The 14,154-nt window shown below is 40.6% G+C and overlaps 1 protein-coding gene across 3 annotated transcripts in view; it reads left to right on the top strand.

Moving 5' to 3' along the window:
• RBMS1 (RNA binding motif single stranded interacting protein 1) overlaps positions 1-14,154 on the top strand; it is a 269,316-nt gene that overhangs the window by 226,277 nt on the left and 28,885 nt on the right. For all 3 annotated transcript variants that reach the window (XM_019522696.1, XM_019522694.1, XM_019522695.1), the window contains exon 6: positions 358-437. In XM_019522696.1, coding sequence (XP_019378241.1) covers positions 358-437 — 80 coding nt within the window. The remainder of the gene's footprint in view (positions 1-357; positions 438-14,154) is intronic.

Here is a 14,154-nt window from a genome sequence, read left to right as displayed (position 1 = left end):
GTTTCTGAACACTTAAACTGGTTTATGTGTAACTTCTGTCCTTATCCAAAGAGGGTTTCTTAGAACGTTGGGTTTTGAATCCAAACTCCAAGAATTTGGTAGTGGTTGTGCCTAAATGAAAACTGAGTATCCTTGGCCTAGAATGTGAATAATCTGATTTCTGCAGGCTGCGACCTAATACAAGGAGACATTATATTTCCAGAGATTTCAGACTGCCATCTTGCAAAAGGTCTCTTAATTTTGTTTTTTTTTTAAGCTAGGTATCCATAGAAAGCAAAAAAGCCTGGTGCTCACAGAAATATATATTAAAAATAGAAACTAATTTCTGTCTTAATATTTTATTTTGTATTTATATAGGATGGAATCAACAGAAAAATGTGAAGCAGTGATTGCTCATTTTAATGGGAAATTCATTAAGACACCACCAGGAGTTTCTGGTATGTTGCTTATATTGTTATTCTGACATTATATATAATAGGTGGCTGTCCATATAGTTGAAGCATGTCAAGGAATTGTTATATCTGATTTCTTGTTCAACGGTAGATTTATTAAAATGTTAAACCATTTCTTTGGATGACTGGAAAACTTGTTGGACAGGAACACAGTAACTCTACTTTTATAGACAGTAACAGCATGATTGTCGTCTTTTTCCTCAGCAGAACTATGCTGGGGAACTATGCTAGTTGGTCCCACACTACTTTAATAAAAAAGCTGTTCAGATGCCATTTTCTGTGTAGACTTGTATCCTGTGTGGTTTCAGTTAAAATCAGTACACTGACTGGTGGTCCATGGATTACTTAGTACTCATTTAAATAAAAGTGACCTAAATCTGACTGCTTTTATTGTCTGCTGCTGTTTTTTTCACAGCCATTAGCATGTGGGTAAATTGAATTCTGCAGACAATGCCTGTGCTATATCTGCTTAATGTCCTTTTGCAAATGTATTGAATTTCTCCATCCTTTGGGCCAAATTAGGCTTTCAAGTTCTTGAGCTCAGTAAATGGAGAAAATAATGCAAAAATCTGAAAGAATTTTATGGACACCCTTGAGACAAAATGCATAGGAGTTCAGTAATGCAGCTCTACTCTCCTGATGTCTTCACCATCAATTTACTTATTTGCCAATTTAAAAAAAAATTCCACATAATTTAAATTAAGTCACTCTAAGGAACTGGAAAGGAATTTTTTGTCACACAGCAAAAATAAATTATGAAGCAAAGTCTAAATAATAAATGAGGAAAGAACATATGGGTAGGATTCCAGGCTTCCTTTAGGAACTATTCTACAGGAACTCCCAAGAGTAGATTTTACAAATATTGTTTTTTTGTGCATTTAGCAGAGCCTCCATTATCCCACTCGTGACACAGCTTGACATATATAGAACACAGGAAAAGGAAAGCTGCAAACAGACAATGGGAAAAGCATGTATTTCTTTAGTATGTATGTGCTTCATCCCTGAAAGATCACTTCAGTTTGAGGTATCCAGGTTGTAGCCATATTGGTCTAGAGGCAAAAGGAATCAGAACTTGTGGTAGAGGTGATATCTTTTATTAGATCAACTAGATGTTTGCAAAAAAAAAAAAATTTATTTTCAAGCTTTTGGGCACAAGCAGTCTTCTTCAGGCATAGGAGAAAAGATTGTAAAAGTCTCCTAGGCAGAAATGAAAGTTCGTTTTTCATAGGAGAGTTAAAGGTGTGGTAAAATGCTGTTCGGAAGCCAAATTCCTGTGAAAGATGAACTTTCATTTCTGCCTAGGAGACTTTTACAATCTTTTCTCCTATGCCTGAAGAAGAGTGCTTGTGCCCGAAAGCTTGCAAATAAAGATTTTTTTTGCAAACATCTAGTTGAGCTAATAAAAAATATCACCTCTACCATGTGTTCTGATGACTTCAGTTTGAGACAGTCTATGCTGTGGTATGCTTCTAAGCACAGGAAACTAGCCTGATATCCTTTCCTTTTTCATGTCCTTGTGACAAGGTATTTAGCAGAATTCACAGATTTGTTGGAATCTGACAGGGCCATGTCATGAGTACTACTGCTATGGTCTACAAGCCTGATATAATACAGGGTGATATTTTGATCTGATTGGCTTTTGCAGACCGTCTGACTACTGTGACCTCCCTAGCCCACAAAACAATAGTTTTATGAAAACTATTGATGTTCCAGATAGGAGTTGTAAACTTTCATTTACCTTTCTAGCCTTTTTGCTGGTTTAGATTTTGTAAGCTGGAAAATCCCTTAGGCCAGCAAACAGATAGAGGTACTATTTTCATTGAATGTTAACTGCACTCCAGTCCCATTTCTTTTGTGCTTTGTGATTTATTGTATAATCCTGAATTTACCTGGCTGTCATTAAACTTCAAAGCTAAAAGCAGGAAGAGAGCTCTCTAATCAATATTTAGATGATTTTGCCCTAAAGAGAAGGAATTCACAGAGTCAAAGAAAACTGGCAACTCAAAAAATCGTGAAGTTTGCTGTTAATACCTTTTAGCTTACTCATTTGCAGCTGTGTGTAATATCCACCCTTGGATGGGCAGGCTGTCAAGCTTATCATAACTGATCACACCCTGCCTACGATGGGCCCCTTTGAAGCCAGAGTTACACCCTTGTGCTATCAGGTTCTACCAGGTAGAAGAAATGGGCTGCTGGGCAGGATTATGTTCTCATAGTAATTTGTATGAGTGTAGAGGAAAAAGTAGGGTTGGGAAGGGCCTTTCTTGTATGATTGTGACTACCTGGGGAAAATGAAGTTGTATAGGGTGACGCATGGCAGTTGAAAAGGGGACAGTCTTCACATTAACACTAAAAATTCTTAGCATTTCACTATTCGTTATTTAAACGAGCAGGTGCAGAAGGGAATCTTTGAGAGAAACTAGTCCATTAAAGGCTTGGTTATGCTATGCAGGAGAAAGCCAAGTTGGGGGTTTTCAGATCTCCAGGTAAGAAACAGTGCTGCCCCTTGAATATATTAGAATCCCTTAGAACAGGGTTCTAGAATTTTTTATTAGATCAACTCAAATACTTGGAAAAAATTATTCTTTGCAAGCTTTCAGGCACAAACACCCTTCATCAGGCTGAGGAAGCATCTGCAGTTGGTCTGTGCTTTTCCTGGACTTAGAATCCTTCCTGGAGCTCCCTAGTACAGTGGGTGAATGTGTCTGCTGATGCAGTCCAGTAGGTTGGGAGCAGCTTATTCTATACACAGTCCAGCAGTATGACACACAAATGGATTAGGAATGTGGCCAATTGTGCCCAGCCTTTACAAAAAGCCATACAAAGCCAGTGAGAAAGGGCTCGCACTGATAGTGTAGCAGTAGGGGAAAGTTGGATAAAATACTGTCCTTGAGAGTGGGGAAAGAGCAAGTTGGGATGCATACCAAATAAAACTGCAGAAGTGGAACTGTATGTTTAAACTGAAGCATTGTGTAATAGAAACTTGGCTGAAGTCAGCAAACAGAGCTGGATATGAAAATACTGTTACTAAGATGGAAAGGACAGGAGAAAATGGATCATAACGAAATAGGTGCCGTCTGACTAAAACACGCTTTCATCATGCAGCTTAGTTAAAATAAGAGTTTGGGTTTAAGTGAGAAAATGTGTTAATCATAATTTTAAGAAGTGGAGCTGAATTTCCTGGCCAGCATGAGGAGACAGAGCAGGAAATTTTTATGCAAATATGAGAGCAAAGGCAGTGAATAGTGTCCACATATTTATCCTGGCAATGGGCGCTGTAAAGGAGGTGCAATATAGAATTCTTTCTGACGCCGGCTGTTAAGTGACCAGAGAGATCACTAAGCAGTATCCAAGATACTGAACAAACTGTGTCTTTACCCAAACACTCAGATATTAATATGGGGGATGGGGAAGAGATGGGTTGGGGATCAGAGACCAGTCCTAAATGCATTTTAATGTAAATAGTTTCCATCCACCTAACACCAGAGTATTATTTCCTGTTAGCAGTTATTTCTTTTCCAGGATTTCTTTTTTTGTTTGCTTTGTTTATTGTCTCTCTTGTTGCATGCAGCTGGTCATACAAGACCCACTCACATGTAGAGAGCCACAAGCTCAGGAAGCAGCCCATTTACCACGTGCTTCTTTCTCTGTTCCTGTGGCATTCTCCCCAGCTGCGTGAGTGGCTTGCCTCGTGGAACCACAAATGACAGACAGCTCCTCCCTGTAGAGCAGCATGGAGATATCTAATGGGCAGGGAAACAAAGAAGGGCAAGAAACAAAAAATACATGAGCACTGCACAAAAAAATAGGAAAGGAACAGACCAAAACCAGAGAAAAGCATTAGCATAACAGGCTATATTGTACTGCAAGATATTCAGCAGCAAAGTTATAATAATGTAACAGGTAAAAAATTCAGTTTATATCAAACATTCAGAGTCAGTTTGTGTCTTATTTACACTACTTTTTACCTCAAATATCCCTCATAGTCCCAAAGTTACCGACATTGCATTGATATTTGGTCTGATGAAAAACTGTACAGCTAAACCACATAACAGTAAAAACAAGGTTATAGAATAAATTGTACTAAAGGAATGATTCTCTAAGCATTTGTTTTCACACACACAGTTTTGCATGGGGTGTAATTTTGGGACTTTTGTTTCATGTCATGCTCTAGCACAGGGGCGGGCAATTATTTTGTGCAGAAGGCTGCTTACTGAGTTTTGGCAAGCCATTGAGGACTGCATGACAGGCAACCCAGGGCAGATAAATACTAATTTTCAGATAAAAATTCATTTTTGGGGGGCCCTGCGGGCCAGATAGAATGGCCTGGCAGGCCGCATCCGGCCCCCGAGCCACATTTTGCCCGCCCCTGCTCTAGTATCCTAGTTGTGACCAATGAATGGTATTTGGCCCAGAATGTTCAGTATGGTAACAGCTAAAATTATGGTCATGCTCACTGTTTAAGAGCTGGTTTGCTTAAGTGTAACTTATGACATATTTTGGTCCATTTTGTTTAAAAGAGTTTTCTGAGGTTTTAGAAAAGGTCATTGAAATTCTGTTTAAAAATGTAAAGTCTGCTGAATTCAGGTTCTGAGTGTTCCAGAAATAAGTGGTTCTCTCACTGAGGATTAGATGATTTTAGGTGATGGGGAGTAGCTGCAGACCTTCAAGAAAGTAGAGTTAGGTAGGACATGGTCTTCCCAGCCCATGAAACGTTTCAAGATTTCCAGAATTCTTCTGTTCCATGTTAGGATTAAGCCAAGACCTTTTAAAATCTTTCATGGAAAACAAAAGAGAGATTGAAATAGCCAGTTACCTGGTGATTAGACCACTTGCTTGAGCTGTAGGACACCTTGATTTAAATCCTAGCTGCACCATTCTGCCATATGTCCAGTGTGTTACCTAATCACCAGGCCTTTCTCAAGTGTGTTTCTCTCAGTATTTTCTATGGGAACTCTTTACATTTCATATAAATGTTTAGTCATTGGTTTGGGGACTTGCACTTGTTGGCTACATCCCAGTTGAGTACCTTGACTACCAGGTGGCTGCTGTTTTGGGGGACATGTCTGCCTTGTTGATCTGTAGTTCCTGACAAAAAATGAAGTATTGGCAAAAAAACAATTCCCATCACTTCCCACCTCAGCTATTTTTTACCCTATTTCAGATAAAAACTGTATGCATGCATACAGCTAAGTCAGCCTGGACCCTTGTCCAAATTTTAGTACAAGTTCATTTACTGTGATTTTGAATGTGATCTTCCATCTGTGACTTGGAATGTAAGGGTATCTATACATGTATCACATCTCAGCTATCCATATGTCATCTCTGCAATAATTCATGAAACCAAATCCTAGGCATCACTTGTGTGAAATATGTTTTTGTAGTTTATTCCAGATCTAAAAGCCATTCCAGAAGGTTGTATAAAATGCTTGTGATTTATGGTTTGAAATCCAGAGCAGGAAGGATTTTGCATGCCTGCTGGCCAGGATTCACTGGTTCAAGTTTATGCTGGAAGCAACAAAAAGGGTGTTTCAGTTGACCTAACTTGGATCCAGGGTCTGCCACCTTTACTGAAATGGAGTAGTCCCTTCTTCCATGCCAAGTCCCATTTAATTAGATGAGAAAGTAAGGTAGGACTCTGGCCCTTGGCAAGTTGGTAGAGGACAGAACAAAAAAAGGCATCTGAATCCAAATTAGAGTTCTCAGCTGATTTTTGGCTTATAGAAAGATTTATGAATAAAAGTTGAAAATTTCCCTTGAGAGACTCACTGGTTGCTTTTAATTTATTAAGTTAATTATAACTCTTTCGCATATCCAATAGGTTGAGTCTGTTTTTACTCTGCATACACTGGTTAATGAAGACAGATGGTAGCATCTTTTCAGTGAGTAGCTCCTTATTTCATGAGTAATCCTATTGAGGACAGTGCAGTTAGTCCTGGTGTACAGTGCTATCCATTTTAAGTAGAGTATTACAATCAGCCCCCTAACGTGTATTAAGCCATCCATTTTATAGAACAACTTGCTTATTTCCTAAAATACACTTGGTACTATCTAGGGAGCAGACTCAGTAGACAATGATAAGTGGAAAGTTAGATAGCGGTGTAAGCCTGTATATGTCCAGCCTCAGCCTGTTTCCTGCACAGAAAAAGTGAAGAATTCTGGAAATGTCTGTGACGGTCAAACATAATGAAGTTTCATTTTACTAATGAAAATGAAGAGTTCAAGCTGTGTGAGATCATTGTGTTTTGTGTATTGTTTAACTTTATATTTGATTTTAAATAGGCCTTCATTTTCAGCTTACAGTGCTACAGGATTTTTTAATAAATAGAAGGCACACAACTGTAGTATAGAAAGTGCCAGAGGGAAGCTGAAAGTTTTGGCAGCTCACTAGTGGAATAGTTAGAGCTCCTGCGCTAAGGATGGGGGGGAAGGAATATTTTGGACAAAGGCTTACTTACCAGTAGAATGCGTCTTAGGCCCATATAGCCTCCTGTACCTACATGATAAAGTATGTCAAATTTCTTCTTTTCTCTATGTCTGAATAGGACATCCAAATACAGATTGTGTTTGTCATAGATCAGAACAAGAATTGTTAGGTGTTCCTCTCCAGCAGGGAGCAAGCTCAGATTGATGCCCACTTTAGCAGAGCTGTTATATGGTTATTTCAGTAGAGGTTTTGAGTGGAGCCCCACAGAGGTCTGTCCTGAGCCCAGTGCTGTTCAACATGTTTATTAACAATGCGAATGCTGGCATAGAAAGCTTCTTGAGCAAGTTTGCAGATGATACAAACCGGAAAGAATTGTGAATATGTTGGAGGACAGGAGCAGAATTCAGAAGGGTCTTAATTGATTAGAAGTCTGGAATGAAACTGGATGAACTTGACTGCTGACAGATGCAAGGTGCTACAGCTTGGGAAGACTAAACAAAATACAAATACGAAATGAGTGGCTGGATGGCAGCACTATGGAGAAGAATTTGGGAATCTTGATAGATCACAGACTCAACGTGAATCAGTGTAATGTAGCTGTACAGAAGGCAAATGTGATTTTCAGATGCATCCAAAGAAGCATTAGGTGTAAGACACAGGATGTGATAACACCTCTACTAGGCACTGTTTAGACCTTGTCTAGAGTTCTATGTACAGATTTGGGTTGTACATTTTAAAAGGGATGATAAGTTAGAGAGGATCTACAGACAGGTGACGTAGATGATCGAGAGCTTGTAAAGCAAGTCATGAGAAGCTGGAGGAGCTAGACATTTTAAGCTTGTAGGAAGGGCACCTAAGGGGACATGATAGCAGTCTTCAAATACTTGGAGGACTGCCATAAAGAAGAGAGTGAACACTTTCTCTCTTGCTGCAGAGAGTAGGACATGGACAAATGGCTTGAAGTTTCAGAAAAATAGGTTAAGGTTGGATACCAGGAAAAACCTCTTCACTGTTGGAAAAGTGAGGCAGTGGAATAGACTGGCTGGGTAACTTGTGGTTTCTCTGTCACTGGAGGTGTTCACAAAGAGGTTGGACAGCCACTGGTCAGGGATAACCTAGGCATAGCTATGTCTGCGTTCTACTATATGGGTTTTTCCCATGCTTCTGTGCTTTGCTGATTGTCACATGGTGCTGGAAGGGAATATCACCCCCTAGGCCTCCTTTTCTACTAGAAGTATAAGGGTGTTTTTAAGCCTTCCTCAGAGGCATTGGGTGTTGGCTGAAGCCAAACCTGAAAATTTTGACTGGGGTGTACCTGTGCTTCTGCTGGGACTTAAAACCAAAGGTTCCTGCCTAGAGGGTCTTGCCTCTCCACTCGGGGTCAGACCAACCACTGTATTTAGGGGGTAAAAAGAAGGTTCTGGGTAACGTGGGGCCTCTGCAGGACACGCTTGGCATCTAGTGGTTGCATCACCCGACAAAGCTAACCTATTTAACAATTTCTTTGCCTCCATTTTTCTGAGCAGGGACCAGGTCATCCCCCCCACCAGGATCCCCAGTGGTCCCAGGGGAGATGCAGCCAGGCCCAGGGTCAGAAAAGACGTAGTCGGGGGGAACTTCTGGTGGGACTGGACGTGTTCAAATCAACAGGTCCTGACGATCTCCACCCCAGAGTGCTGAGGCAATTAGCAGAGGTCATTGCGGGACCCCTGGAATAGCTTTACGAGTGCTCATGGTGCTCTGGCAAGGTGCCAGAGGACTGGAAAAGGACCAGTGCGGTCCCCATTTTCAAACAAGGGAGGGAGGAGGACCCGGGAAATTATAGACCTGTTAGTCTTACCTTGGTCCTGGGGAAGTGCTTTGAGAAAATTATCCAGGTGCACATCTGCGAGGGGCAAGCAGGGGAGTGTATGCTTAGGGGCAACCAGCATGGGTTCATTAGAGGCATGTCGTATCAGACCAACCTGGTGGCCTTCTATGACCAGGTCACAAAATCCTTAGATGCAGATGTTGCAGTGGATATAGTGTTTCTGGACTTTAGGAAGGCCTTCGATGAGGTCTCTCACCCCATTCTCGTTAAAAAATTAGGAGATTGTGGTGTCAATGCCTTCACAGTCAGATGTGTCACCAGTTGGCTGGAGGACCGCACCCAGAGAGTGGTGGTGGACAGATCATTTTTGACCTGGAGGGATGTGGGCAGTGGGGTTCCCCAGGGCTTCATCCTCATGCCTGCACTGTTCAACATCTTCATCAGCGACTTGGACGAGGGGGTGAAAAGCTCCTTGTTCAAATTTGCAGATGACACTAAGATGTGGGGAGAAGTGGGCATGCTAGAAGGGAAGGACAGGCTGCAATTGGATGTGGACAGGTTACAGGGGTGGGCGGACGAGAATAAGATGAGATTCAATACTGAGAAGTGCAAGGTACTGCACCTAGGGAGAAAGAACAAGCAGCAAACCCACAGGCTGGGGAACTCCCTTCTCGTCAGCACAGGGGCAGAAAAGGACCTTGGAATCATAGACTCCAAGATGAACATGGGCCAATGGGGGGACGCAGTCAGGAAAGCCAACCGCACCTTGTCATGCATCCACAGTTGCATCATGAGCAGGTCCAAGGAGGTGATTCTCCCCCTCTGTATGACATTGGTCAGGCTGCGGTTGGAGTACTGTATCCAATTCTGGGCACCGCACTTCAGGAGGGATGTGGACAGCATGGAGAGGGTCCAGAGGAGGACCACTCACGTGATTGGGGGAGCAGGGCAGGCCCTACGAGGAGAGGCTATGAGACCTAAACCTGTTCAGCCTCCGCAAGAGAAGGCTGAGAAGGGGATCTGGTGGCTGTCTAAACTGGCGAAGGGAGACCAGCAGGCAATGGGAGAGTCTCTGTTCCCGTGAGCACTACTGGGAGTAACAAGGAATAACGGCCATAAGTTGACGGAGAGTAGATTCAGACTAGATATCAGGAGGCACTACTTCATGGTCAGGGCGGCTAGGATCTGGAACCAACTTCCAAGGGAAGTGGTGCTTGCTCCTACCCTGGGGGTCTTCAAAAGGAGGCTGGATAATCACCTAGCTTGGATCATTTGACCCCAGTACTCTTTCCTGCCATGGCAGGGGGTCGGACCTGATCTGCTCAGGTCCCTTCCGACCCTACCAACTGTGAAACTATTTTGGGGTTAGGAAGGAATTTTACCCCATGGTCAGATTGGTATGGACTGTGAGGGGTTTTTGCCTTCCTCTGTGGCAGAGGGGTGGTCCTCTTCCTCTGATCTCTTGAGCATATATTAACAACCTTTTACAGAAACAGGGCATTAGCCACCATGGTCCCCCTGCTTTACCTGTGATAGGTTAGGATGTTATGTCTTGTGATGTGTCAGGGTTGACTGTTTGGTTTTACTAAGAGTTTAGATTATGGATTTATATAGGATGGTTTGGATAAGGATGATTCAGCTTTGGGCAGGAGGTTGGACTAGATGACCAATGGAAGTCCCTTCCAGCCAGATTTCTCTATAACTCAAGAGTACCCAGTGCAAAGACCATGAGATCACTGCCTATAAGTCACGAGAAGTGAAACAGTAGATGGCCACTTGGACGAAAAAGAACGGTCACCTACTCTGCAGTAGCAGTGAGGGTTTATAGACACGGTCTGTGAGGAAGGGGTAATTAAAACAGCCAGAGCATCACATGTATCAGCAGTCCCGTGCTGAAAAATGGCAGCAAGGGCACTTTAACTGAAGCTCATGAAACAAGCTTTAGTTAAAGCACCCCCACCACCATTTTTCAATGCAAAGATGCTGATGCAGATGATGCTGGAATCTGGACTCCAGCAGACTTGATTAATAGAGTCTGCATCAGAGCAGCTTCACTGTGAGTCTGTAGGCACCCAGTGTATTTTTGAGAGATGTTATCCTGGAACCAGGATTTCACCCATTAAGTCTAAGCTTGTTGTTAAGTCATTCTTGTTGTTTTCATTGTTTGATCTTTTATCTGTTGTTTAATTTTAAGGAGAAATAATTGAATGGAGAGTGAAAAAATGGCTGCTTGTCATGCCCACTCCCAAAATGTGCTCTCATGTTAGAGTGATAACAATTGGCTCTGAGCATTACATTTAGCAAACTGAGAATTGATTTGGCAACAATGGAGTCCGTTCATTTTCTTTTAAACATAAAGCTACCAGTACTTGTTAGATTATGGGTCTGCATGAGACAGCCATGATATAATCCATTTTTAAAAAACCCTCACAATTTTTGGTGTAAGTACCTAGCTCCTGTGGACTTCCTACATCATTATAGTGATGTTTTTTGTTAATTAATTGCTATCATCATGCTTTGTAACTTGGCAGTATCCTACAAAAATCGCTAAAAGTGATTTCAAAAAATCACTAAAAGTGCAATCAAAATCGCATTTTGACTGCAAACTGCTTTAAAGAAGTAATTTTTTAAAATTTAATTTCTTCAATTTTCTATAACTTCACTGTTGTAGCTCAAAAAATATCTGAATGGCACAGCTGGGGGGAGAGGGGGAGTTACTGAGATTTTTCAAATACCTCTTAGTGACATAGGAGCACCAGTCCTAGTAAAAGAGTGAAAACTGTGTTCCTAAATCACTTATTTTACCTTCCACCAGCAATGCAATTATACTTGAAATTTCTGTACTATATATTTAAGTAAATCATCTACCTAGGAACATCATCAAAGTGCCTAAGCAATTTACACCTATAAAAAAAAAAAGTAGAAATAGAAGTATCTCTTTCTTCGTTGGTAACCCATGGAAGAACAGAGATTTTGATACGTGCAAGAAAGGGTGTGTGTTGAGTTCTTTTTTTTTAAAAAATGGTTTCAGGAAACCTAAATTGAAGCAGCAAGTTTTGGATTTCTTTCAAAAAGCAGTGAAGGCTGCTTTTGGGACTGGGTTCTGCTGGCTAGGTCTAGTTCCTGTGAAAGTTTTGTTCCTGTACTCAACGTTCCCACTGAGGATTAACTCATGGTTTCATTCTTCATAGCTGTTTGGGATCATCATGAAATGGAGGGACAGTCCGTTCATGCTGAGGGTTCCAAATATCAGGACAGAGACTTTGAAATGGATTCTGTTTTATAGGGAGTTGGTACAGGAAACAGAGCACTAAACAAAACATTCACAGCAGTCTAGAGGGTTTAACAGGGATTGCTGCCATTTTGGACCTTTTAGGACATTTGGCTTCATTTCTAGATATAACAATAACAAGCATAAGGTCAAAAATACATGGATTCCTATGGCCAGAACTGTGCCCAGTACAATGGGACACAATCTGGTGGCCATATACATGGATGCTCAGTGTTTTATTGCTATGGTTGTTCAAACATCAGGAGCCCAATGCATAAAATTAATTTTTCAGTATTTTCAATTTTATTTCTTTATCATTTTTAAATTTGCCAGGAGTCTCTTTCTATCGAGCCAAATAGGAAGCTTCAGTTTTTACAGTTTAGCTGTTTTTATTCTACCCATGGACAAAGAATCTTACTTATTTTTAAAGTAGAAAACTAGATTTTCCTGCTTTGTCCATTTACTCAAAAATGGTCCAACAGATTTTGTTTTGACTTTACAAAATAAATCACCTTTAGTCAGAGAACTGCCACTAAAAATGTAAGCCCCTAAAGAAACACTTTTAAGCGAGTTTTGCACAATTTACTCTGGAGCTTTATAATGAAAGAGTAATGCAGCCTTAACTAAAGTGTTTACTATATGTGAACACTACAATAATACATTTCTGTATGGTTGGAAGTGTGCAGATATTTTCTGATGCCTTAATTTATCTGTTTCAAGCCAATATCTTCCCCCTGCATCAAAATTTATAGCATCTGTTTTAAAATGATGCATCTTCCCACTTCATTGGACAGTTGGAAGTACCTTAAACAGAATGTTAAAGCAATATTATGGCTACGTTTCAGTTTAGAAAATTGCTTCAATATTGTAGTATTAGTTTATCCTTTTCTAACAGAAATTGGTTTTCCCTGGTATAAAATCATGAGCTTGTAATGGATGTACCCTAAAATCTGACATCAGGGAGTCAGAATCATTTAGGGCTAGAGACTTGTATCTGTAGTCACACAGTATAGGTGCTTCATTCTTAGAGTAATCCTGTTGACTTCAGTGGGCCTATTTGTAGAGTAAGATGCTAATGCTATAGGCAAGGCTTTTAGAATCTGGCTTTCATAAAACAACATGCATATCCTTCATTACCTTCATAGTATACCTCGCTCCCCTGAAAAGAGAGAGGAATAGGACATTAGAAGCTACTTATAACAATGGAAAACATTAGAAGCAGAAATGCCTCTTGGCAACAAAGTCCATCTCACTGTCAATGCAGCTTTTTTCCCTTTTGAATATTTTCCAGTTTGTCTGTTTTATCTGGGATCCCCAGCACTTCCATTGTGGGATTATTCTGTAGTCCCATAGATATCAAGAGATTTTTTTTCCATAGCCTATATTTTCCCTAGCTTAATTTATCATTGTGGAATGTTAATTATCTTCCCGTTTCAGTGAATTCTTTGTACATTAAAGTATGCTCTCATGGAAGATGCCAGATTTCTAGTGTCAAAGATCATCAGGTTTTAATTTATCTGTTGAGTACATAGAGTGTAGTTTTATGCAGCTTTCTTCACTAACATGCCTCAACTTCAACTCAACCATAAGGATAATCTGAGAGGGTATTTCTATCTTATTTCATATGAAAGACTACTAAGAAGTATGGTAAATGTTATATGGATATTTTCCCAACAGGGCCAGAGGGTTACATCACCAATTCAAGTCCTGTAGGCCAGCCATACACGCAGTAATGATGTAACCACCATCTGTGTGGGCTAAATTTGAACCAGTAGATTAGACGTTCTTGCTGTGTTATCAATCCCCTTAGCTGTCCAGTATCCCAGTTAGATGGATTCTGAAGGACTAAGGGTAGAAGGACCAATCGACTTTTGCATCTTAAGATAAAGAGTGTGTGGGCACTAATGTTATCTGTAATCATATATTTTGATTTTTTTTTGGTGTGTTAAGTTACAAACTAGATTTGTGACTGTGAGTAATTATGCAGAGAAAATGCCTCTTCATCTCATCTCTATACCTGTTAATGGCCTCTTCCAAATTTTCAGAATTTGCTCTGAGAAAATGGAATTGGCATCCAAAATCTGTGTATTGTGACAAACATAAAAATTGATACTTTATACTGGAAATGATCTTTTTGCCTCTAGAACCTATAGTGTGTACACTAGTACGCCTGTTATCAATGCACTACACTATG

The sequence above is a fragment of the Gavialis gangeticus genome, unplaced genomic scaffold (genome assembly GCF_001723915.1).
Source record: "Gavialis gangeticus isolate Ggan-Ray unplaced genomic scaffold, GavGan_comp1, whole genome shotgun sequence".
Lineage (NCBI taxonomy): Eukaryota > Metazoa > Chordata > Crocodylia > Gavialidae > Gavialis > Gavialis gangeticus.
This window is presented reverse-complemented; position numbering and strand designations above follow the sequence as displayed.